Here is a 24,655-nt window from a genome sequence, read left to right on the forward strand (position 1 = left end):
CTGATTGCTTTTTCTTAGTCTATTCCAGTTTCTCTCTTGACTTCTGGCATATTTCAATATGCTTTTTTCCATGCTCCTTTGTTTTATTTTCACCTCTTGTTGCTTTTGGATGTTGATTTGTGTTTTGATAACTGGGTTTGGAGTATTCATTTAGTAAGTGGTAAAAGGCAAGAGGGAATACAGACTTTCTGAAGGAAATCATTGTTAGGCTTTCTGAAATGTTACGTGCTGTATTACTAGTCAGTCTTCCAGTCTTACTGTATTAAATCTTCACTATTTTGTTCATGAAGGAAGATGATATTTCTTGGTAAGTAAAGGGTTCTTTTGTGAGAAAATGCAGGGTCAAGTCATCCATTTGAAAATGAACATAAAACTTTTGGCAAAAAGTTTGATCCTGCTTCTAGCAGGCCAAGTAACACAGTGTAAATGAAGAGAAAGGAGTAGGCGAGAAAACTTGTGCCTATGAGGCAGCTGTTGTAAATATGGACTGTTTTATGGAGTCATTCATTAAGTGTCAGGTCTGTGAGACTAAAGATCAGACTTTTGGTAAAACTGGTCTACAGTATGAAAAATTTTTCATCTTTAGGATGACTAGGAATAAAGTACCACCTGAGGAAGGAATGTTAAAATAAGAATTTACATTAATCCCTGCAGAATGTCCCTGAAGTAGAGAATGAGCTCTGTGACATTCACGTTGGGAGCCTGGAATGAAGGGAGTGCCTGATGCATGTTCTAAGGGTTATTTGTTACCAGATGTTGGGGATAAAAATGGATAATGAAAGTTTTAAGGGAAAAAAGATTAATTCTGAGGGAGTGATTGATAGCTTCACTCTGCTGAAAAATGAGTCAAACTCACTAAAGTAGAAGTGTCTGCATCTTCTCTGCAAAGCACTCACAAAAAATGATAGTGGTAATTTGTATCCTATTGCACTCTGCAATAGGTCCATATCCCTTAATGTCATTTGAATTGCATAGCCAGGGACCATATTTAAAATTTCAAGTGATGATAAAGAAATCTCTTTCAAATAAAAATTGAAGAGAAATGCCTTCTGTAAGATTACATGTTATCATGTTCTCTTGAAAATATCCTAGTCTTTGAATAATATCTGACATTTGATTCAGCCTTATTAGTAAATATGAAAGTTTGAATGAGTTGGGCTTGCCTGACTTGCTTAGGAATGAGGTGGCATCTAAACTTTTGAGTACTTGAAGGATAAAAAACCCCCTCCGAAACTACTGAGTTACTTTTTGAAGTTTCCTACAGGGTCTTTACTAACAGTTGATTCCTTTTATAACTCATTGAGCTAAAGTAAGATGACACAGTTCAGTAATTAAATAATGCCTGTATTTGCCTAGTGACTATTATGCTTTGTTTCTTTCTATCTCTGTGTTGCATCAGCTGTAAACAGCTCAACAGAAGGACTTCCCAGTCAGGTTCCAAATCCTAATGTTTTGCCATTGGGGTGCAGTTCAAGAGTCAAACAGGTGTTTCAATAGTCCTCAGTAAGTCACAGCTCAGTGTGTTCAGTGTGAATGTTTTATTTCTGACAACAAAAATGGCAACAACCCCCCCCAACCACCCAGGTATTGAAACTTTGCTGAAAACTTAGCTAAAATATATCCTGTTATGTGTTCCATGCATACATTTAAATACCGGTGGTCTCTGAATTCCTGCCTGAAAAGGAAATCCTAAAAGCCGTTACATTTCTAAGATCAAGTGAAAGTCACATGTCACCTTCTTCCTCTGGCAATAAATAGAAGTTTGAGATTCTGTTTTGTAAGGTATTTTGTACGATACGGGGTTTCTGTTTATGCTGATGCACAGCCAATTCATCTTATTCTTCAATGATTAATCATTGCTAAACTCCCTATTAAATGAGAAGTTTTCTGTTGTTCTCACCTATTATCAACCCTGTATTTATAAAATATTTAAAAGCAGTAGAAAAAATAGCTATTTCATAGAAATCAGAAACTTTGTTGTAGGGGAAAGATTTTATTTGGAGAAAATGCTGACTTGGAACTTTCTCTGCAGGAACAACTCAAATAGCCATTGCGTTAGGAATATTTTTATGATGTGGATTTTTTTCTGATGCCACTGCAGAGTTTTGAAGTCCTTAGATCAATTTGCCTTTTTCTGTTAGCTATGATGGTCTAAGAGCAGAGGTAAAAAGTTGTGCTGCATTTGTGGGGTTGATGTCCACTTTTATGTTTAATAGAAGTTTCTATCATCTTTTTTTTTTTTATCCTCACCAAAATCTCTAACCCCCTTCAAGGAAAATGTTGCATTAATTATGCTGACTTTTGACCGTGCCTGCTGAAGTGATTCTTAGTTGTTGGTCACATCTGAGAAGGCAGGACTTAAAATGTGGATTTTATCCTTTTCTGGATAGTGTTCTGTGGAATAGCTCAACTCCTGCATCTTCTGTAGGGAATGAAATTGTATGTTTTGTGCCTGGTGTTGAGGCACTGATCAAAAAAGACTTTCTGGATTTGGAAGCATTGCTTTGCCTGACTGTAAGAGCTGAATGTTTACTATTGACTCTCGATTTGAGACTTTTCTAATTGTGCCCTCAATGAGTTCAATTCATTCATAGAATTATCAACTTTATGAGTGTTTACAGTCATGTCAGCTCCCTTCTGGCACTTCTTTTGCAATGCTTGAGCATAATGCTCCTGAACTGAACCCAGAATGCAGCTGTAATTGCTGACAGGACTCTTTCAGTTAGCTTTGAAGCTGCAAACAGGACAGTTTCTGTGGCAGCAAGACTGGCAGATTTTAAGCCCAAAAGCTGTGCAAATAGACAACAATGAATACTGAGTAAGCACTTCAGGCTGCCTGTGGAGAAAAAAGAGACTGTGAATATGTGTGCAGGCAGAAATATGCTTGCATAGGTAGGAACAGAAATTGCCAGCTGAGACACACTTCCCAAAATGAAGTTTTTGAAGGTCAGTAGTGACCTTCAAAGGTAAGGGTGGCATTCTGACCAGCCTCTAAAAACATATTGAAGGAGAAAAGAGAAAATGGTACAGAAAACTTCAGGTAAGCAGAGCCACCAAATGATGAATGCCTGGGACACGACCAAACAGAAGACAGAGACAGACAGGTAGCAGAGAATTGTATTTCAAGCTTGGCAATTTTCCCATGCTGGAGAACAAGGATGACAACCTGGCTGATGATTTGCTGGATGGGAAAAGAAAGCCAGACTATTATGAGGTATTAGAACAAAACTGAAGACAAATGAAGATGATATACTGTGTACTGAATGAGGATAAAATACCAGAAGAAGCGAAATAATAAACCATGTACTGTATGATAGAATAAAATTCAGAAGACAAAATGGGGGAGAAAAGCAAAATTCAGGAATTAGGAAGAGAGATCTTTGTCAGTGGGGGCTTTTACAATGAAGAGCTCCCTGCATTGTCACAGGAATAGATCCATTGGCTATTGGGAACTGAAAATAGCTATGGGACTTCAAAGAATTCAGGTGGAAGCAGGATAGGAGGACATACCTGCTCACAATGTCAAATTCCTTGTGGACCTGGTGGAGGAGATCTGTGCCAGAGCACAGCAGAATCTCCAAGAAAGGAGGCAGAGTTGATCTGTGGGATTTCCTTGTGGTGTGGCTGGGAAGGGACATGCTGCAAATGAGGGCAATCAGCTGGGGTTTCAGTTTGAAGTGTGAAGGTGGGGCTGGAGCCTTTGGCCCATTGCTTGTCTGAGTGGTGGGCTGAATCCTGGGAGTCATGAGTGAGAAATGGAGACTGACTGGGATGTCCAGGAAGAGCAAGTAATAAAGAGAAGTGGAGTAAACATGGAGGGAAAAACAAAGACATTTTCATGCAACATCTAATGGTGCTGTGGAGCTGATGGTCACCTCAGGGCACTGTGGGCCCTAAAATGGAAGGGCAAGGCAGAAGAGGTCAGGCAGTCAGAGCAGATAATCTTGTCAGTGCTTCAAGTGTAGAGCTCTCAAAACAATCTAGTTTAGAAGGTTTCCAGGTGGACCATGGAAGGAAACAGAAGTACTTGTTAGGTGAACTCTCAGTCTGCATGTGGCTGATGGCTTACATGCCCTTGTAAGTTGAAGTGGTCACCATTAGCAGGACAGGACAGACACTGGATCTGATGGAATGAGATAGTTCACTTGGATGTGATTCACTCCTGAAATCATGAGGAGGGGAAGTGGTGCTTCAGGCAACCCAGCAAAAATTCTCCTGTACAAATCCCAGTGGAGCAGGCACTGCCCTGCCACCTGTGGAGAGACCATATGTCAGCCGGGGGGAAGTGTGAGGAGGAAGGAAAAATAGAGAGGAACTCAGATCATTTCCCCCATCCCTCACACCTCCAGGCTGCTTGGAGTGTGGGGAAGGCAGAGGTGTGAGGGGTGAAGTTGGGTCTGGATAAAAGGGAGGAGTGGAGGGGAGAAAAAGTGTTTGTTTCTCCCTAATCAGGACTTTAATTTGCAATTAATTATTTTACCCAGCAGACGACTCTGTTTTGCCCATGATGGTAAATAAGTGATTTCCCTGTCTTTATTTTGACCCATGAACTGTCTCTTCTCCCCAAGCCCTGCTGAGGGGGGAGCAAGCACCAGGGTGAGTGGCTGGAGCCACCCAAGGCCAACACACCCCAGTTAGTTTGCATCAAAAATCTAAGTGTGTTTTGCCCCTTCCAGAGGAGTCACTGTTTGAGCAGAAGAGCGAAGAGCAAAATGGATAATGAGGAACAAAATATCATGTTAATGTTGGTAGGTTTTGGTCACTATTATGTTTCCCTGGAACAAAAGGACAATAGGGCAATAGGAGCTGTGTGGCTGGATGTTTGAACTGCTCCCAAGAGCAGCCTGAGGTTGACCACAGAGTTGTCCAGAGCCTCCTGTGGGTGACACCAAAGCTCTGCCTCCCTTCCTCTGTGCAGTGTAGTACAACACAAAATTGGGATTGTACCCAAGGGGCACAGTGAAATGAAACCACATGTGAGAGACAGCATGCAAGGGCTGCCTCTTCATCTGTAACTCTCTTCTGTCTTTCAGGGAAAGATTCCTTAAAGACTCCATTAATTGCATTCCTGTGTGGTCCCTTAGTGAGAGCTGGGGAGGTAAGAGCTGTAACACCCAAGGAGGGCTGGTGAGGAGGGGAGGAAGGAATAGAGGAAGAAGACATGTTTTGGTACAAGGTGACAGTCATCTAAAACATTTTGCAGTAAATCGAGGGGATAAAAAAAAGCCTGTTTGTGGGAATACCCATAAGACAGCAACCATTCCCTTTCGCCATTTGCAGTGTGGAAGCCGCTTAACCTGGAGCTTTTTGTTTCGGTAGTAGTGGCTTGGAAATGCGGGTCAGTATCACTTTGTTCTAGGGAGGGAATAACTGAGGCATTTGCAAAGGTTACTCTTGCAGATGTGTGCAGAGAATCGAGCTCTGGGACCTGCCTTTTTCAAGGCAGACTGATGGTCCTGCTGGAGCAGCATCTACTTCCTTTCAGCAAAAGCAATCTGCTGTTTTGCAAAGACCACGCTTGGTACTTGAGGTGAATGCTACAGTGTTTCTTGAGATAGCCTTGTGGTATTAAAATATTTGTGTGGTTTGCATTGCTTTCCACATAGGTGAGGTATTTCATGGAAGGGGAGAAGCCACGTGGCATGTGTGAAAGCCCACAGGTATTAAAAGAAACCAAGTATTGTCCTGCAGCAGCCAACCTGGAGTATCTTGCTGTATTAATATCAAATATTCAGACTCTTAGTGAGATTCTGTGGGAGCTTAAATGGAGGTTATAATGATAACTTATATAAGTTCATTCCAACATTGCAGAGTTAAAAAAATCACAGAAGATAAAAATTTTAATTAAATTCTTTATCTTTGATTGAAAGTTTAACTTCCAAAGGAAGATTAACATAGCATCATGAGTAACCATGGGATGATTTCATCACTACTAATTTGAACATGAAATGCATGAGCATATAGAATTCAGACAGCTTTGTGAATTAAAAGCCTCTGATGTCTGTATTAGAAATATCCTGCGGATATAATTTACGTATCAAAGCTTCCATTCTACTTTTGTTACAGCATATGGTGGTTAGCTCTGATGGTGCTTTAAATTTTAGAGTGCCAGTGACTCACTGATATTCTTAACATTTTCCTCTGCTGAGCTAGCAACTGAGAATTACTTTTTGCTGGTGTATGTAGAAAGAGACAGACAACCTTTAACCTTTTTGAATTCTATTACTTTGCATATTGGCATAGAAGGAAAAATAGTGATTTTTTTTTAGAAAAGTCCAGGCTGTCATCCTGGGCATTGACCATGGTCTTTGTACATTTTTTTTTATTTCAGTTACCTTAGCAATTTCTTTTTTCTCTGTTCAACATGATGTTATGCTTATAACTCCGATGAAGGAAAATAAAGCAAGCCAGGGAGTGTTAATCTTCCTGTTACTTTTACATGTTTAGTAAGATAAACAATTAAAGACTTCTTTAGAAAAAATAAGATTATAAACAAGGGAAAAAGCTGTAAAACCTGTGTGTTCTCCCTACTCTTGGAAATGTGTTTGCTTTGTTATGTTTTAGCTTTGAAAGCCTTTCCATTAAGCTGCAGTCTTTTGAAAGACAAGAGTCAGCTCCAAAAACTGCCTAAACGTTTTTTGGTGACTTCATTATTTCTGAATTCACAGAAACTGAGGTTTCTGTGTAACAGATTGTGATTAAAGTTACAATACAATACACTTGAAAAATTAAGCGGTACATTGAGATATTTTTAACAAGAAATTTGTTTTCACTCCTGTCAGCAATAACATTATAACAAAGGATGCTTGTGCACCTGTATTTTCTGCAGTAACTTCTTAATTATAAAGCATAAAGTGCTATTGTCCACCTATGAAATATTACTGCATTTAAGTTTCTTTTTTATATTTTTTAATTAATATGTATTATTTATTTAAATATTAATAATGTAATAAAATCATTTAATTAACCATGCAGTAATAGCTCTTTGGTTAATTATTTATATGATTCTTCTGACATGTCTGCCATTCATTTGAGGCCTTCAATACATTTGTGGGTCCATTAACTTAATTTTCAGAAAGATTTGCATCACCTAACTTTTGCCTCCCTACTGAAACTTGGAATTAAGTGTCTAAGGTTCTTAGGATTTACTGTATCCTGCTGATTTAAAATAATAGTCAACAACAATTTGAGAGAGAAGAGCAAAGAGATTATGATCTTTATGATATCAATAAACCTGTGCACTCCTTTATTGCAACAAACTTTCACCAGTGTGTGTTTTCCAGACTGTGTTCCGGCATGTCAACCTTTTGTACATATCTGCAGGACAGCTGGGGAGGGACATTTTACCAAGGGCATGTAGGCACAGGAAAAAGGGGGAATGGCTTCAAACTGGAAGAGGGCAGGTTGAGATTAGATATTAGGAAAAAAGTCTTTACTGTGGGAGCAGTGAGACACTGGCACAGGTTTCCCAGGGAAAATGTGACTGCCCCATCCCTGGAAGGGTTCAAGGCCACGTTAGATGGGGCTCTGAGCAACCTGCTCTAGTGGGAGGTGTCCCTGCCCATGGCAGAGGGATTGGAATATTTAAAGTCCCTTCCAACTCAAACCATTCTAGGATTACATGCATTGAAACAATATGGGGAAGAGAGAATTTACCTACTCTTGAATCTGCAGAAGAAAACTCTCCATATTTGCAGTGATGAGTGTTTTTCAGGCATTTTCATAAGCTTGTCAGAATTTAACTTAGCTGTCAGAGTACTCCAAAGATCTAAATATAGCAGACTGTAGTGTTTTGAAGTGATAGTTTAGAATGATTTTCCACATCTCAAAACTGGCACCTGTTTGATCAGAATACAGTGAATTATGCCCACTCCTGCTGCATTTCACTACCCATTTCTGGTTCCATGCATATTAATGGTGATTCAGTATGCCTTTTGTGCTTGGCAGTCTGATTTTCACAGCTAAGAGGTAAATATAAATAGCATGATTTCAATTGCAAAACATTGATTTCCTTCCAAAGCAGATGTTTTTTTATCTAGCTAGTGGTAGGATATTTCAAGGCAAGATCACTGTTCCTATTTACATTTAAAGACTGAAAAGAAAAAACCACCTTGACATATTTGTATTTTGATTGCTAAGTATTGGCTTGTTTTTCTGACAGTCTTTCCTTCACTAAGGTGTCTTGGATATCTAAACTGCTTTTATTAAAATTGCCTGTGCTTTTAAAAGCTGAAAGGCATAAGCAGATGTTTGTGCTTTTTTTTTTTAATTTAGAATGCTGGTTAATTTTGATCTTGATTCTGGTTGATTACATGACTTCCTCTTCATTTTTTCCACTGGTAGCTACAAAATACTATGAAATAAAAAAACCCTTTGAGTCATTGATGTTGGTGGCAGAAGGGAGTAGACCGCTGTGCTATTGCAGATCTTACCACAGCAGCAGCAAAGTTATGAGCTCTTCTAATTACGGAGCTTTCTGGAGGTTTCTGCCCTCATGGCTCAGATGCAACACCGGATCACACAGAAGCTTACAGATGAAACTTCTGTGTCTCTATGGCCATCTTTGACAAACAGTAAAGCTCTGCTTGTTCAGGTTTGGTCCCTCAAGTGTGGATTTTTTTTGTGTAAGCAAAAACTTGATGAGCACCTGCATCTCTCTCTGATTTTGAATATTCTTCTCTCAAGAACTGAATACCTTGTTTTTCTGAGTGAGCCAGGACTAGAGGCAAGAGTTTGAATCTCTTAGTTTTTCTAATTGCCTCTGAAGCCACAAAGATGTTGGCCCATTTTCTGCTCCTCTTTCCAGTCTTTCCTCATGAAATCTGTAGTCCACTTGCTATATGAAGTGTTTTCCAACATTTTTAGCAGCATCTGCAGCCACAGTTATATTTCCTCAAATCCAGCACAGAAAAAAACCTGGTCCCACCTCCACAGGGATTTGTGTACAGTTTTAAGAGGCTTCTAGACTTGAGATTTTATCTTGTTCCCTCCATAACAATAAAAGCAGAGTTAATTGTAACTGGCAGATGCTCAGTTTATGAAGTGCAAACAGGTTTAGAATAATATGTGCCCAAGGTTAGATACACAGGTTAGTAAAGGGAGTTTAAATTCACATTGTATTGAGAATTTCTACATTGTTTGGATTTTCTAAATAAGTATGCAAACATTCAGGTGTTCTGTTTCACCAGGTAATATGATATATGGCTTATTTAGATCAGAATGATTTTGGTGTCCAACCAAACACTTCAATCCTTATTAATACAATAGCACAGGTGTTTTATAGAGTTTTATGTTTCTAAATTAGCTGGTAACTTCTTTTAAAGAAACATTGATTTTTCTTTCTTTTCCAGTTTGCTCTTCTCGTTGTGTCTTGCAGTAAATGTCACATTGGATTTGAGACTCTGCGAAGCCATCTATACCGCAGAATTTTAAATGCCTGAGAGGTGTTTTTTCTTCCTGTTCTAATCTTAATCAAATAGCTGACCCTTGCTACTTACCTGGATTCCTTGGGAGCTTCAGCTTTTTTCCTTCTCCTTTTCTTCTTTTGTTCTTAGGAAATTCGATCGTTCAACAATTAGACTTGAGGCAGAACAGTAAATGACACGTGGATAGTAATGAGGTCAGAAGCTCCCACAAACAACCTGTTGAGTCTTCATTGAGGAGTTGTGTCGTGCTAAGTTATCTGCATGTGTTGGTGATCTGTATTCTGGCAAGGATAAATGAGAGGCTGAGCATAATGGAAATCTCTAATAGAATAAAATGATGGACACATTCATTCTGGTGAATCCCACTCTCTGTCAGAACCGTGGCTGCTGCCCCTGCTAAATCAAATTCTTGTTCAACTTAGCAGCTCAGAGTTGCCTGTCAGGCTGCAGAATCTGTGCTGTAGCAGGATTTCCCACGTTGGTTTGACTGGAACCACTCTGTGGATATGCTCAGTACTGCACAGGGTTCGAGCTGGGGTTTGACACAGAAGGTGGATGGGGCACACGGCTCTGTGACCATGGGACGAAATGTGTGTGTGGTGGTTTTAACTGTGCATGACATCAACATTTCCATGATCCCTCTTTTTGAATCACAGTGCCTGAAAGTTGTGTTTATGTTTTCTGAGTGCAGAGTTTGAGAGCAGAGAGCAGGACCTTTACCTTGGAGCCGCATCAAAGCCAGATCGGGAATCTCGGACTGTGGCACCGGGAGAGGCAAACTTGGAAGGTGTGAGGAATAAAGTTCGGCTGCTCTGGAGGCTGATCATGGAAATCAAAGAGGAGAGATCTTCAGAGGAAGCACAACAGTTTCTCCCTTCAGCCCAAGTAGACAGCCTAGGACAGCCCCAGTTCACCAGTAAGTGTGTGTATTCCGTGGATTGGGTTGTACAATTTAACCGGCCCAGCCTCTACCGCAGTGCAGGTCGTGCCACAAACAGGGCACAGAAGGCTGTGTAACTTTCTGCTTCTCAAAGTGCACCTGTAGAGGAAGTAAACTGATTCAAGTTATTTTTAAGTGTTTTTACCTGATTTGTTTTGGTTTATGCAGGTAACCTTCAGGGGAACAAATGTGTGATTAGTTTCTGACTTTTTCTCTCTAACCAATTTTCTTCATAAGACTTAAAAATATTTTTTTCTTCTTTTATATCCTACATGAACATATGGACTACTGTTTAAAATGTAGTCTGATAACTTTGATAAATGTATAAAGCTTTAGTGATATTTAAATGAGTATCACAGATTTGTTCTTTGTGGTATAAAAGCACCCAGGGGATTTGAATGCAAGTAGCCATATGTTGAGTTGTATTTGGTGCACTGGGATCTAGAGACTGTATTTCAGTTGCCCAGTCAATTAATTCTGTATCCGGCATATTCATAAGGTGTTTCAGGCCAATATGCCAGTGGCAGAATTCAACTCAGAAATTCATTTAAACTCCATTGAAAAAAAAAAAATCTTATTTGTTATTTCTTTTTGACCTTTCTGAGCTCTGCAGCTGTAATTTTTTCTTGCGCAGATGTGAGTGATTAGCTGCAGTAATGAGAGGAGTGTGAAGCTAGACTTGTTCAGCAACATCAAGTTTGCATGGAGCAGACACAGCTATAAGTTTGGGATTTCTGCTTATTTGTGGTGGGGGTTTTTTGTTTGTTTTTGAAGATCTTGTTCCAGTTCATACACCAATTCAGTCCTTCCCATCTGACCAGTTTCTTCAATACTGACAAATACTCAGTCATGTTCACTGAAGACAATACATAAATGTCCACAAGAGAGTTTAATTTCTACAAGCTTCATTGAAACTGTAGTTGTGATCCGATGACTTTCTGCAGCAGGTGAAAAACTCTACTATTTCCCTATCCTTTCTTCCTTCCAATGTTCCTCTAGCTGCAGCTCTGTGGTTCACTCCTTTATTCCAGCACAACAAGAAAATATTGTCCTTTGCAGTAAAATATGCAACAGAACATAATTCCACAGTGGTTTAAAATGTTCTTGTTCTTGGCACATGAGGAAAGGAATTAGTGTTTATTTTCTATCAAAACAAAGCTGGTTTTGTTGCTTTACAGTTTGTTTGTAGGTCAATGACATGGTTATATTTTACTACCTTAACCTGATTTACATACTTTCACAGAACATGGGTTTTGTTTTTTAATGTGATGATATACCTACTTAAAAATTAGTTGTAAGATTTAATATTTTTCCAACAGATAATTAATTAGTTGTTGTGATTGAACATCTTACAAGTATTCAGCCATGAAAGGCTGGAATTTTTTTTATTAATTTCCCTTCCCAGCAATAGAAATTTTCTGTTAAAAAGAAAGAAGTCTGCTTCAAAAGTAGTCTTTTTTCAGGCAAGAATTTAAGGTAAAGTTCTCTTTCACTGTAATTTTTAACATAAAATGTTACTTGAGTGGCACTGCCAGGTAGTTACAGGCATGTGAAAGCTTTACTGTGTATTAAAAAGGAAGACATGGAAATCAAATTATTTCTAATGGGTATTTTCCCCTTAATATTTCAAGGTATTCAAAGAATTGCAGATGAACCCAAGCTGGAGTTCAGTCTTGGTAAGATGTAATTTTGAATTTTTGGGATTGTAAATGGCCTCTGTGTGTGTGTGTGAAGAGATTATACATACAGATATATATATATATGTATAGATATATATATATATATACACATATAGTATGTATACAATGTAATGTTACCTGATTTTTAAAAAAAAGAAGAACCACCTTGGTTCCTTCAGGTGGGAAGGGTGTCTGTGCATGTCTTTTGAAAAGCTAATTTTGGTGTTAATTGGTTGGAATGTCTAAAGGTCTATTGAATTCTCTAAGGCTGTGCTGTTCCACCAAGCTGAAAATCTGCCCAATAGCTTTATGAATGTCATTTATGAAATAATATTTATTTGGCAAAAGATATTTAAGATGGAGTTTTAAAAAAGATATTCAGATAAAAGTACTGTTGCTTTGGAACAAAATTTAAAAGTGATGTTACTTTGTAGAATCAAAAAGTTTTTACCTGATTTTGACTTTTTATACTTAGTATACTAATTAGTATATAAAAGCTATATATTACTGTAGTACGTAAGAGAATTTTGGTTCAGGAGGTGGTGTATCAGCTCAAGCCACCCCCTTTGGTCAGAGGCAGACAGCATGATGGAGATGGCTCAGTAAGTCAAGCAAGCTCCTTGAATGATCATGTGTTTGTAATACCAGATGAAGGTGCACAGTATTTGCAGCCCAAACTGCATTTAGAAAGAAAGATTGCCTACTTTGTCATTGTTCTTTCAGTGCAAAAGCTTTGAAGCTTTTGAAATTGTAGATGAAATTCTAATTTGGTGTAGAAACACTAAAAGCAATGTCCATATCAGCAATAAGAACGATAGCTACTTTTAGTTGATTAACGGTTGGACTCTCTCTTAAGGGTCTTTCCAACTTAAATGATCCTATGATTATTCCCTGCTCCTGTGTGCAGTAAAAGAACACAGTTGCAAATAGTGTGTCTGGAAATATTTGATGCTATATCCTATGTGCATTCTGAACTAACTACAACTTGTAACATTCGTTATGATTTTTGCATCCGTGTGACCCGCTAATACTCATGTTGTATAGCTGTACACTGAGAAACTTGTACTCCTTGTTATTTAGTAACTGTTACATTTACTCTGGTATAAACACTTTTAAACACCTATTGCAAAAGAGTGTGTGTACATGAGGAAGAGGGAAGTACAGGTATCTAGAAGCACAATATTATATAAATATCCACCAGACTCCACAGTTTGGAGAATTTAAATTATCTGCAAACAACACTCCCCCAGAAACCCCCAACACAGCAACCAGGATGGCATCAGTGACATGACTGCAGGTCCTGTCTCTGCCCATTCCATCCTGGGAGCCTGTTTCCCTGACCTTGTCCTTGGGTCTATGGGTATACTTGGCTTGATACCCTAAAGCTGTACCCTTTGAGGCAGATGCAGGCCTGTTTGATACCATCATTTTTAGATTCCCTGTAATTTTATCTGGATAGCTTTACCTGTGTGTCTCTTAAAAATTAAGTAGTTGTGGCATTACAAAAATCTTTGACAGAGGGTTTTTTTTTCTGTAGGGACTATTTCTGATGAAATTGTTAAATGTTGGTATGGAAGAAAGGCCTAGTTCTCTGTTGGGGGACCACAATGTTATAATAATTATTAAGAGTGATTTTAACTTTTCTGTGCCTTTCATTATGCATTTTGTAAGTGATGTGACTGTAATATTTGGGCATAACTTGCAATTGCAGTGTTCCAGTGATAGCAAACTCCTGGAGTGTGACTCTGGTGTGGTGTAGGAGAGGAGGGGAAGTGCTGAAAGCAGTGACTGCAAATGAGATAAGCAGAACTTCAGGAGGAGTTGCTTACAGTGTAAACGTGCCCCAGCAGGCAGAAGTGTAGAAACAAAGTAAAGCCATTTTGAGGCTTGTTTGGGCTTGTGCTGAATGGATCTCTCTTCACTCATGGTGTCAGTGCTTGTGTTTTGTGCCGGGCTGTTTCTAGTAGGCTTTATGTTCTGTGGTTTGTTCTGCAGCGTTATTGATTGAGTCATTGCAGCTCTGTGAGCGATCTTATGCATTGACTTCTGCTGCTGATCAGCTTACAAATAAGAGCAGCAGTGTAAACCTCTTGTTTTTGGCTGGTGCTCTTACCCAGTGTCATAAGCCAGGGATATTTGGCAGGGAACTGTATAAAGATCATTCTTAGTGTCTTGATCCTAAAATAATACTAACATATTGAAGCATAACACATTTGCATTAAGGGAATCCACCCTCAGTGACTGAGCAGTCCATGAAATACTTCTTACCATGTTATCCTTCTTGCTGGAATATCACCATTCCCATGCCAACACTTCCCAGCTCCAGCAAGCCCAGTCACCATCCCTGTGACAGCAACCATCATTACTCCTTTGTATAAATGTACATGCCTGCAGCAGACACCTCCTGCTGATGGGTGAGGCAAGAACAACTTAGCTGGGAAGGATGCACGTGCTGTTTGGCCCAACCAGGCAGTTAAAATTACCCTGGAAAGGCAGCCAGTGAAGATTCCTTCTGTGCTGTTCACCTGGTTGCTGACAAGGCTGGAAGGAACTCTCACCCTGACAGCCTGGGCTGGGCATCTGGGGAACATGCTCTGCTGCTGCCAGGCCAAGGACACTGCTTGACTGACATTGCCCTTTGAAGGCCTGGATTATGTCTAATTATAAAAGCTTGGCATTAACTTTAGCTAATCAAGGACTTCCCAGATCTCTCTGTGAGGTGGAGCAAAGCAGGATGAGGTGGCAGAGGGATTTGCTGCAAGCAAGCCCTGCTGTGATGTGTTCCTGGCTTAGGTAATCAAATCTCAGGGCTCTGTAGAGGCATTTCAACTTGAATTAGACCTGGCCTTGGCATTTAGAATTTGGAATGCAAATCTAACAGTTAATGACCTATAAAACTGGTCTGTAGCCTTGAAAGAATGGCTTAGAGCTGTAATTTTGTTCATATGCATTGTATAATCAATATTATATTTGCCAGGTAGCATTTGCTTATGTCAGTTAATATACACATTTTTAAATATATTAAAAAATTTGGAAGTTATCTCACAGTTGTGTTTTAACTCATGTCACTAGTTGATCAATAGAAAACATTTAGCAATGGAACTTCGGAATATTTTTTTAGTAACATTTGGATACTGCCTAATACATGAATTTTATTTAGGGACAGCAAAAAGTGCTCTTCAAAGTTTGAAGTTCTGATAACTAAATTTTGAAATAATGGCATTTAAGTCTTCCTGGGGTTTGTATTCCATTGTGGAAGCTATCTTGCTGCATCCTATATTCCTATTACTCTGGAAAGCATTCTCTTCATAAAATGTTCCAAACACTGCCTTCTCTTATTTTATTTTAAAGTTCGATAAAGTGTCATTTTTTTTGTCTTTTCCCTGAGGTGAAAGCACAGAATAAAACTCTTCAGAATTACAGCTTTCCACTGCAATACACTCAGCATTTTCAGGAGCGTGTCCCTTGCAGGAGGGGCTACTTGTAACATAACTTTGGAGTAAGAGCATCCTTTAGACTAAGATTTTTGTATTGCTGGAGACTCTTTGGAAACATGGCTGATTTCTGAACCTTGTAGCTGTTGATTAGTTCAACTTGGCAAACTTGTTCCTGCTGGTTGGCTTTTCAAGTGGTTGTGTTCTGCATGCTGTTTGTGAGGCACTCGGGGGGAGCACAGTCAGCGTGTGCAGGGTGCTGAGCAGAGAGGAGGAACAGAGCCAAAGGAATCCAAACTACTTTGGGTCTGTGAGCCCAGCTGAAGTATTTGGTAATAGATATGGGAAATAAATTATATTATCCATAATGGTGAACACTATTGTGCAGTTTTCAAGAGCTTGCTCCTCTAAAGGTATTTGCATTTACTTGAACTGACAAAGCATCACAAGAGAACTCCAATAATCAGAAAAAGGAGGGAGCAGAGTAGAAGGTACTCCAAGTGCTCAAACTTGAACTTGGTAATGAACATGATCTTAATATAAAGAAATAAATCAGAAAAAAATCAAACCCAGTTTATTACTCAGTCAATCACCAGTAGAATTAATTTTAGTGTGTTTTGCATTTGTCTGATTGATTAGAGTTGTGAAGAGAGGGTAAGGGATCTTGCAGTTGTGGGTCTGGTATAGTAATCTAAACACCTGTGCAGAAAGGGGTGTCTCTGTGCATGTTGTGGGAATATTCAGTTGGTCATTTTAGTGAGAGTACCTGTCTGGCATTTCCAAAAGCTCTCTCTTTTTTTCGACAAATATGTTAGGGCAGTGAGGTTTGATGAACTGTTCTATTGTTAAGTAACGTCTGGGTACTTTTCAAAGTGCAAATCTTGTGGTTATGTCCTTTTACAAAATCTCATTAAATAGCGCACAATTTACAGAAAACTTCAGCAAGAATTAAAATAAAAAATGACTAGATTGTTTTTTGTTTTTCTTTTTCATTTCACCATGTAGTGGGTTGATACAAAGGCAGTCTACCTGTAAATGCAAAATTCTGTGTTCTCCACTGTCTTACTTTTCCCCAAGTAATATTGTGATGGCATCTCTTGGAATAGATCTTGAAGCAGATTTAACTCTGCACATGGTACATCAATGATGTTCAAAGAGCATGACTAAATTATTTTTCCAATTCTGAAGCACAGTTTGAAGCTTCTTCAGCAGCAGCTGTTCCTAGAAGAATGATAAGAAAAAAGACTTATTTTATCCATACCACAAGCTTGAAGTTAATCTTGATCCTAGCAGAATTTTCCCATCTAGCTTGGTTATCCTTCTGCCTCCTCAAGTTACGAGATTGTGAATAGTCAATGCTTTGTTGTGTTAGCCAAAATAAATGGGAAAAAAATCATCATAACGCTCTTGAACAAATTTAAAAAGTGATCATTTCTCTGTAAATCAAACTCACAGTGTCACTTAATACTGAAGGGTATTTGTTCCTCAAAAAAAGTTGTGTTGGCCATGTTAGAAACAACAGTAGCACAAACATAAAAATGCAAGTTGGGTTTGTGATTTTTTAGTTTTATTTTATTTTTAAATTTTCCTCTTTGTTGTTCTAACAGTTTGTTGAATTTTACTTGAGTTTGTTCTGGTCCCACACAAATTCCGTCTTCCACCAAACAAGCTACTCAGGTTTTTTCCCCTAGTTTTACAGACATGTATTACATGCTGTTTCTTCCCAGCAACAACAAAAAGTAGATAAAAGACAATTTAAATTGAACAGAAAACATTCAGGAAGTAGAAAAACTACCATGTGATTGGAAAGAATGCTCTTGTTTTCCTCTGGGAACTACTTATTGGGCTTTTATCTGCGTTGAGACTCTTACACTGCCACGTAAGATGCCGTAAATGCAGTTTATTCTTAGTAACTCACTGTTGCTGGGATGAATTCTTTTTTGACTGAAAGGAACCCTCCCAAAGAGACAGCAGTTCAAGCCCAGTCTAGGAGACTCTCTTGGCATGTTTTGAATGCTTTTGATTTAGGACTTGTAATGTGTGCAGGTTTGAAGGTGAACCAGCAGGGGAAATGAACTCACCACGAGAGAGATTATAAGTCAGAGCTAAAATTTAATAATATTACAATAACAACGCTGACACACAAGGGAAATTGCTTTCAACTCACAATACCCCAGCAGTATAACCCAGTGTCCTGGGGCACAAACCCAAGGGGGTTTGTTTGCCCTTGTGCTGAGACCCCCTGTGGTTCCCCCAAGTCCAGAGCAAAAGGAAAAGAAAAACCTGTTGGTGCAGGCGAGGGCTGTGGTCTGGGCGAGAGCGGTGATCTCCTGCTGTCGAGGTCCTGCTGCTGCTCTGGATCCGACGAGAAGGTCCTGAGGTCTTCTTACCCACCACTTATGTACCCTCAGGGAGCACTCAGTCCCTCCCCCTGGGCGGGGACTCACACAATGGGTGATTAACTCTGGGAGCCAGGGGTTGTTGAGCTGTTGATGGCCCATTAGCAGCTCCGCCCCCCTCAGGCTGGGTGTGAAGGTGATAATGGCTCCCTGGGCAGCTGCTGCTAATGGCCCATTGTCCTTGGGGAATGAATAGAGGGGGTGGAATACACAGGTTTGATCACCACCACACAGGGTTAGCTGGTCCCTCCAGCTGAACTAGGACATTATCCACCCCTTATTCCACTCCATCTAGTCATTCCCAAATTAACCCCCTTTTTACCTATACATATATATACACATGTATACAATGAAACATTACAAACTCTTCTCGCTCAAAATTAGGTCCCCTTGTGGTACACAACGTGTTTCTCCATCTTTTTGCATTACCCACCAAGTGCAACCAGGTCCTTGAGCAAAGACAATCCCTCGGATGGGTTTGCCTTTGTTTGAGGTGGGACTAACCCAAACAGTCTTTCCTAACATACCTCTCATATGGACCACAGGGACTTTATCTCCATCTACAGTATTCAAGAGTTCTGATTGGGCAGGGCCAGCTCGATTGATGGAGCCCCGGGTGTTGACCAACCAGGTGGCCTTTGCCAAATGCAGCTCCCAGTGTTTGAAAGTTCCCCCACCCAACGCCTTCAAGGTTGTTTTCAGCAGTCCATTACATCGCTCAACTTTCCCGGCAGCTGGAGCATGGTAGGGGATATGATACACCCACTCAATGCCGTGCTCTCTGGCCCAGGTGTCTATGAGGCTGTTCTTGAAGTGGGTGCCGTTGTCAGACTCTATTCTTTCTGGTGTGCCGTGTCTCCACAGGACTTGTTTCTCAAGGCCCAGGATGGTATTCCGGGCAGTGGCGTGAGATACGGGGTATGTCTCCAGCCATCCAGTGGTTGCCTCTACCATGGTCAGCACGTAGCGCTTGCCTTGGCGTGTTTGGGGAAGTGTGATGTAGTCAACTTGCCAGGCTTCCCCATACCTGTATTTCGACCACCGTCCACCATACCATAGAGGCTTCACCCGCTTGGCCTGCTTGATGGCAGCACATGTGTCACAGTCATGGATAACCTGTGAGACACTGTCCATGGTTAGATCCACCCCTCGGTCACGAGCCCATCTGTATGTTGCATCTCTGCCTTGATGACCAGAAGCATCATGGGCCCATCGGGCTAGAAACAATTCACCTTTATGCTGCCAATCCAGATCTACCTGAGAGACTTCAATCCTGGCAGCTCGATCCACCTGCTCGTTGTTACGATGCTCCTCATTAGCCCGGCTCTTGGGTACATGAGCATCTACGTGACGGACCTTCACACTCAGCTTCTCTACCCGGGCAGCGATGTCCTGCCACATCTCAGCTGCCCAGATGGGTTTCCCTTTGCGCTGCCAGCCGGCCTTTCTCCAACGCTCCAGCCATCCCCACAGAGCATTGGCCACCATCCACGAGTCAGTGTAAAGGTAGAGTCTTGGCCACTTCTCTCGTTCGGCGATATCCAAAGCCAGCTGAAGAGCTTTCAGCTCTGCGACCTGACTTGATCCGCCTTGTCCTTCAGTCGCTTCTGCAACTCGACGTGTAGGACTCCATACAGCTGCTTTCCATTTCCGGCTTGTCCCTACAATGCGGCAGGAGCCACCTGTGAAGAGAGCATATCGCTTCTCCTCTTCTGGTAGCTGGTTATATGGTGGGGCCTCCTCAGCTCGTGTCACCTGCTCCTCTTCTTCTTCAGAGGACAATCCGAAACTCTCACCTTCCGGCCAGTTGGTGATGATTTCCAAAATCCCAGGGCGATTAGGATTCCCTATCCGGGTTCGCTGCGTGATCAGAGCGATCCACTTACTCCATGTGGCATCAGTGGCGTGATGGGTAGAAGGAGCTTTTCCTTTGAACATCCAGCCCAACACTGGTAGTCGGGGTGCCAGGATGAGCTGTGCCTCAGTGCCAATCACTTCTGAGGCAGCTCGAACTCCTTCATACGCTGCCAGGATCTCTTTCTCAGTTGGGGTGTAGCTGGCCTCAGATCCTTTGTATCCCCGGCTCCAGAATCCCAGTGGTCGTCCTCGAGTCTCCCCAGGTACTTTCTGCCAGAGGCTCCAGGATGGGCCATTCTCCCCGGCTGCAGTGTAGAGCACATTCTTCACATCCTGTCCTGTCCTGACTGGCCCAAGGGCTACTGCATGGGTAATCTCCTGTTTAATCTGCTCAAAGGCTTGTTGTTGTTCAGGGCCCCACTGGAAATCATTTTTCTTCCGTGTCACAAGGTAGAGAGGGCTTACAATCTGACTGTACTCAGGGATATGCATCCTCCAAAAGCCCACGGCGCCTAGGAAAGCCTGAGTTTCCTTCTTGCTGGTCGGTGGGGACATAGCTGCTATTTTGTTGATCACCTCTGTTGGAATCTGACGACGCCCGTCTTGCCACTTCACTCCTAGGAACTGAATTTCCTGAGCAGGTCCCTTGACCTTACTTCGTTTAATGGCAAAACCAGCTCTTAGGAGAATCTGGATTATCTTCTTTCCTTTCTCATAAACCTCCCCTGCTGTGTTCCCCCATACAATGATGTCATCGATGTACTGTAGATGTTCTGGAGCCTCACCCTTTTCCAATGCAGTCTGGATCAGTCCATGGCAAATGGTGGGACTGTGTTTCCACCCCTGGGGCAGTCGATTCCAGGTGTACTGCACCCCCTTCCAGGTGAAAGCAAACTGCGGCCTGCACTCTGCTGCCAATGGAATGGAGAAAAAGGCATTGGCAATGTCGATGGTGGCATACCACTTGGCTGCCTTGGACTCCAGCTCATACTGAAGCTCCAGCATGTCCGGCACAGCGGCACTCAGGGGGGGTGTGACCTCATTGAGACCACGGTAATCCACCGTCAGCCTCCACTCTCCACTGGACTTTCGTACTGGCCATATGGGGCTATTAAAGGGTGAGTGAGTCTTGCTGACCACCCCTTGGCTCTCCAGCTCACGAATCATCTTGTGTATGGGGGTCACAGAGTCTCGGTCAGTGCGGTATTGCCGACGGTGCACTGTGGCTGTGGCCAGCGGTACCAATTGTTCTTCAACTTTCAGCAGTCCTACAGCAGAAGGGTCCTCTGAGAGGCCAGGCAAGGTGCTCAGCTGTCTGATTTCCTCTGTCTCCACAGCAGCTATGCCAAAGGCCCAACGCAGTCCCTTTGGGTCTTTGAAATATCCATTCCTCAGGTAGTCTATGCCAAGGATACATGGGGCTTCTGGACCAGTCACAATGGGGTGTCTATGCCATTCCTTGCCAGTCAAGCTGACTTCAGCTTCCAGTACAGTCAGCTGTTGGGATCCCCCTGTTACCCCAGAAATAGAGATGGATTCTGCCCCGACGTATCCTGATGGCATCAACGTGCATTGTGCGCCAGTGTCCACTAAAGCTTTGTATTTCTGTGGGTCTGATGAGCCAGGCCACCGAATCCACACAGTCCAATAAACCCGATTGTCCCTCTCCTCTACCTGGCTAGAGGCAGGGCCCCCCTAGTTCTGGTCATGGTATTCACTGCGCTCTCCCTGTGAATATGACCGGGAGGTTCCTTCAAGAGGATCGGGCATAACATCATCATTCCTATACTGTCTGGAGCCTTGCCCACGAGAGACCGGAGCAGCCTTCAACCTTGAAGAATTCCCTGTGTTAGTTGTGCCTCTTTGCAATTCACGTACCCGAGCTGCTAAGGAAGAGGTGGGTTTCCCATCCCACTTCCTCATATCTTCTCCATGCTCATGGAGGTAAAACCACAGATTGCCGCGTGGAGTGTACCCTTTCTCCTTAGCTGGAAGGCGCCTGCTTTTGATGGCAGAGACTCTTGTTTGTTCTGGAGAGATATGGAAGAGTCCTTCCTTAATCTTCTCTTCCAGTTCAGCCAGTTTTGTTTCCACAGCTGAGACATGGGCTCGTAATGGAGCAGTGACAGTGTCTTCATAAATCCTGAGTTTGCTGACCAGTGCACCCACCTTGTCTTCTCCCTCTCTCCACTGCAATGTTGCAAGGTAGCGAGAATACATTTCTGGCCCAAGTCGTGCAAATTTTAACCACATCTGGGATGTGCACTGGACACCATCTGGACTTTTAGGGAATCTCTCATCCTCTGAAAAGATTATCTCCAGTACGGCTAATTCCCTTAAGCACCGGATACCTTGTTCCATCGTGTTCCACTGTCCTTGCTGTACGTGGAGGTCCTCCTTACAAAGATATCTCTCCCTCACGCTTGACAACAGTCGCCGCCAGAGGCTGAGAGTTTCCTGTCTCTTTCCAATGCCCTGATCAATGACAACATCTCGAGAAAGGGATCCCAGCTGCCTTGCCTCACTCCCATCTAGAATTGTGTCATTGGCTGCAGCATCCCAGATTCGAAGTAGCCAGGTCAAGATGGACTCATTTGCCTGTCGTGTGAACTCTCTCCGGAGCTCACGCAGCTCTCCCAGGGATAGGGACCGGGTGATTATTTCTGGCTCCATTTCTTCTGCTTGAGATGAAGGTCCTGACTCTTCCTCGTCATGCGCTATACGAACTGATTTGGTCTTTGATTTTCTTTTCTGGACAGGGGCAACTGCTATTGGTTTCTGTTGTCCTTCTGGCTCCTCCATGGTTTGTGTGGACATGGTGCTGCTTGATTTGTTTCCCTTTCTCTCTGGCTCAGCCGTGGTTTGTGTGGGCATGGTGCTGGTTGATGTATCTCTTCTCTCTGACTCAGCCATGGTTTGGGTGGACATGGTGCTGGTTGATGTACCTCTCTTCCTCTCTGGCTCAGTCATGGTCTGGGTGGACATGCTGCTGGTTGATGTATCTCTCTTCCTCTCTGGCTCAGCCGTGGTTTGGGTGGACATGGTGCCTGTGGATTTGCTCCTTTTCCCCTCCTCCTGATGATGCTGTACCACACCAAGCAGTGTGCGGTAGGCAGTGGCCAGGGCCCAGCAGGTTGCTGTGAGCTGCACCTCTCTGGGACTACCGGAGCATCTTCCTTTCACATAGCTTAGCATTTTGGCAGGGTCCTGCAGTTGTTCTGGGGTGAATTTCCAGATCATTTGAGGAGAGAAGGTCTCCAAATACTGGCCCATATCTTCCCACTTCCCGTGCCACTCAACATCATCCGCTCCCAGGGCAGGCCTCCAGCAAGTCTCCTTAGAGAGCCCAGTTCTGACCCTAAACATGGTGTATACAGTACAGAGGAGACAAAGCAACACTAACAGCACTAACAGTAGGATTATGCTGTCCCTAACATCAAAAGGAAGCTCAATATTTTCAATGATTGTTGTGGCAGAGGTGAAAAGGTGGAAGTAACCATCTCCGCCTGTTTTCCCCACAGTCTGGGTGCTATTTTTAATGAGACCCCAGAGGTAACAACCCAAACCAGGACAGGCACACCAGACTGAATATACATTCACAATGAAATTCATTGCTTCTGATGTTATGACAACATAAACATAGTATATTAATAAAGCAATTTTGATCCTTCTCCCTGGTATTAAAGAGAGCATGAAAATAGGCACATGGTTCCCCATGTGTTGAAATATGAACAGGCCCAGATACACCATCCACATGAATACATCAAGCAACATGGTAGTCAGGGAGTTTCTGTATCCAAATACACAAAATGAAATTGTGATTCTGACTTCTCTCTCGTGGCCCCACGTTGGGCGCCAAAAGATGTGCAGGTTTGAAGGTGAACCAGCAGGGGAAATGAACTCACCACGAGAGAGATTATAAGTCAGAGCTAAAATTTAATAATATTACAATAACAACGCTGACACACAAGGGAAATTGCTTTCAACTCACAATACCCCAGCAGTATAACCCAGTGTCCTGGGGCACAAACCCAAGGGGGTTTGTTTGCCCTTGTGCTGAGACCCCCTGTGGTTCCCCCAAGTCCAGAGCAAAAGGAAAAGAAAAACCTGTTGGTGCAGGCGAGGGCTGTGGTCTGGGCGAGAGCGGTGATCTCCTGCTGTCGAGGTCCTGCTGCTGCTCTGGATCCGACGAGAAGGTCCTGAGGTCTTCTTACCCACCACTTATGTACCCTCAGGGAGCACTCAGTCCCTCCCCCTGGGCGGGGACTCACACAATGGGTGATTAACTCTGGGAGCCAGGGGTTGTTGAGCTGTTGATGGCCCATTAGCAGCTCCGCCCCCCTCAGGCTGGGTGTGAAGGTGATAATGGCTCCCTGGGCAGCTGCTGCTAATGGCCCATTGTCCTTGGGGAATGAATAGAGGGGGTGGAATACACAGGTTTGATCACCACCACACAGGGTTAGCTGGTCCCTCCAGCTGAACTAGGACATGTTTTTATGTTAACTTCTAGAGGAGTTTCTTCTTCCTACACTTTTGCTTGTGAATTTGAGCTAACTTTGGGTTGGTTTCAGTGCAGTTAAAGTAGCATCTGAAAGGATCTTCCAAAAATCTCCTAAGGTAGTGAATGCCCATCACCTGTCATGTCATATTGCCATGTTTCATTTAGCAGCACTTGATAGTGGATGGAAGCTTTCTTTATTATATGCAGGTATTGTGTGAACACTGTTGAAAAGTGATTTGACGATGGATTTGCCAAGACTCACTGTTCTTTCTTGTTCACCTCCCTTCAAACATTACTTTGTGAGCTTTAGGGAAGGCTTTTGGGATCCTGTGATAGCCCTTGCCAAACTGAAACTAACCTTTTGTTTTTAATAGACAGATTTCTGAAGCTGTGCTCCTCATTGTGCACCTTTCTAGAAGG

At 42.3% G+C, this 24,655-nt stretch overlaps 1 protein-coding gene across 1 annotated transcript in view; it reads left to right on the forward strand.

Moving 5' to 3' along the window:
* INPP4B (inositol polyphosphate-4-phosphatase type II B) overlaps positions 1-24,655 on the forward strand; it is a 269,367-nt gene that overhangs the window by 52,760 nt on the left and 191,952 nt on the right. Inside the window, exons 2-3 of the mRNA XM_071555695.1 lie at positions 10,117-10,341; positions 11,997-12,041. Of these exons, the coding sequence (XP_071411796.1) occupies positions 10,117-10,341; positions 11,997-12,041 (270 nt within the window). The remainder of the gene's footprint in view (positions 1-10,116; positions 10,342-11,996; positions 12,042-24,655) is intronic.

This window comes from Pithys albifrons, chromosome 5 (assembly GCF_047495875.1).
Source record: "Pithys albifrons albifrons isolate INPA30051 chromosome 5, PitAlb_v1, whole genome shotgun sequence".
NCBI classification, from domain to species: Eukaryota; Metazoa; Chordata; class Aves; order Passeriformes; family Thamnophilidae; genus Pithys; species Pithys albifrons.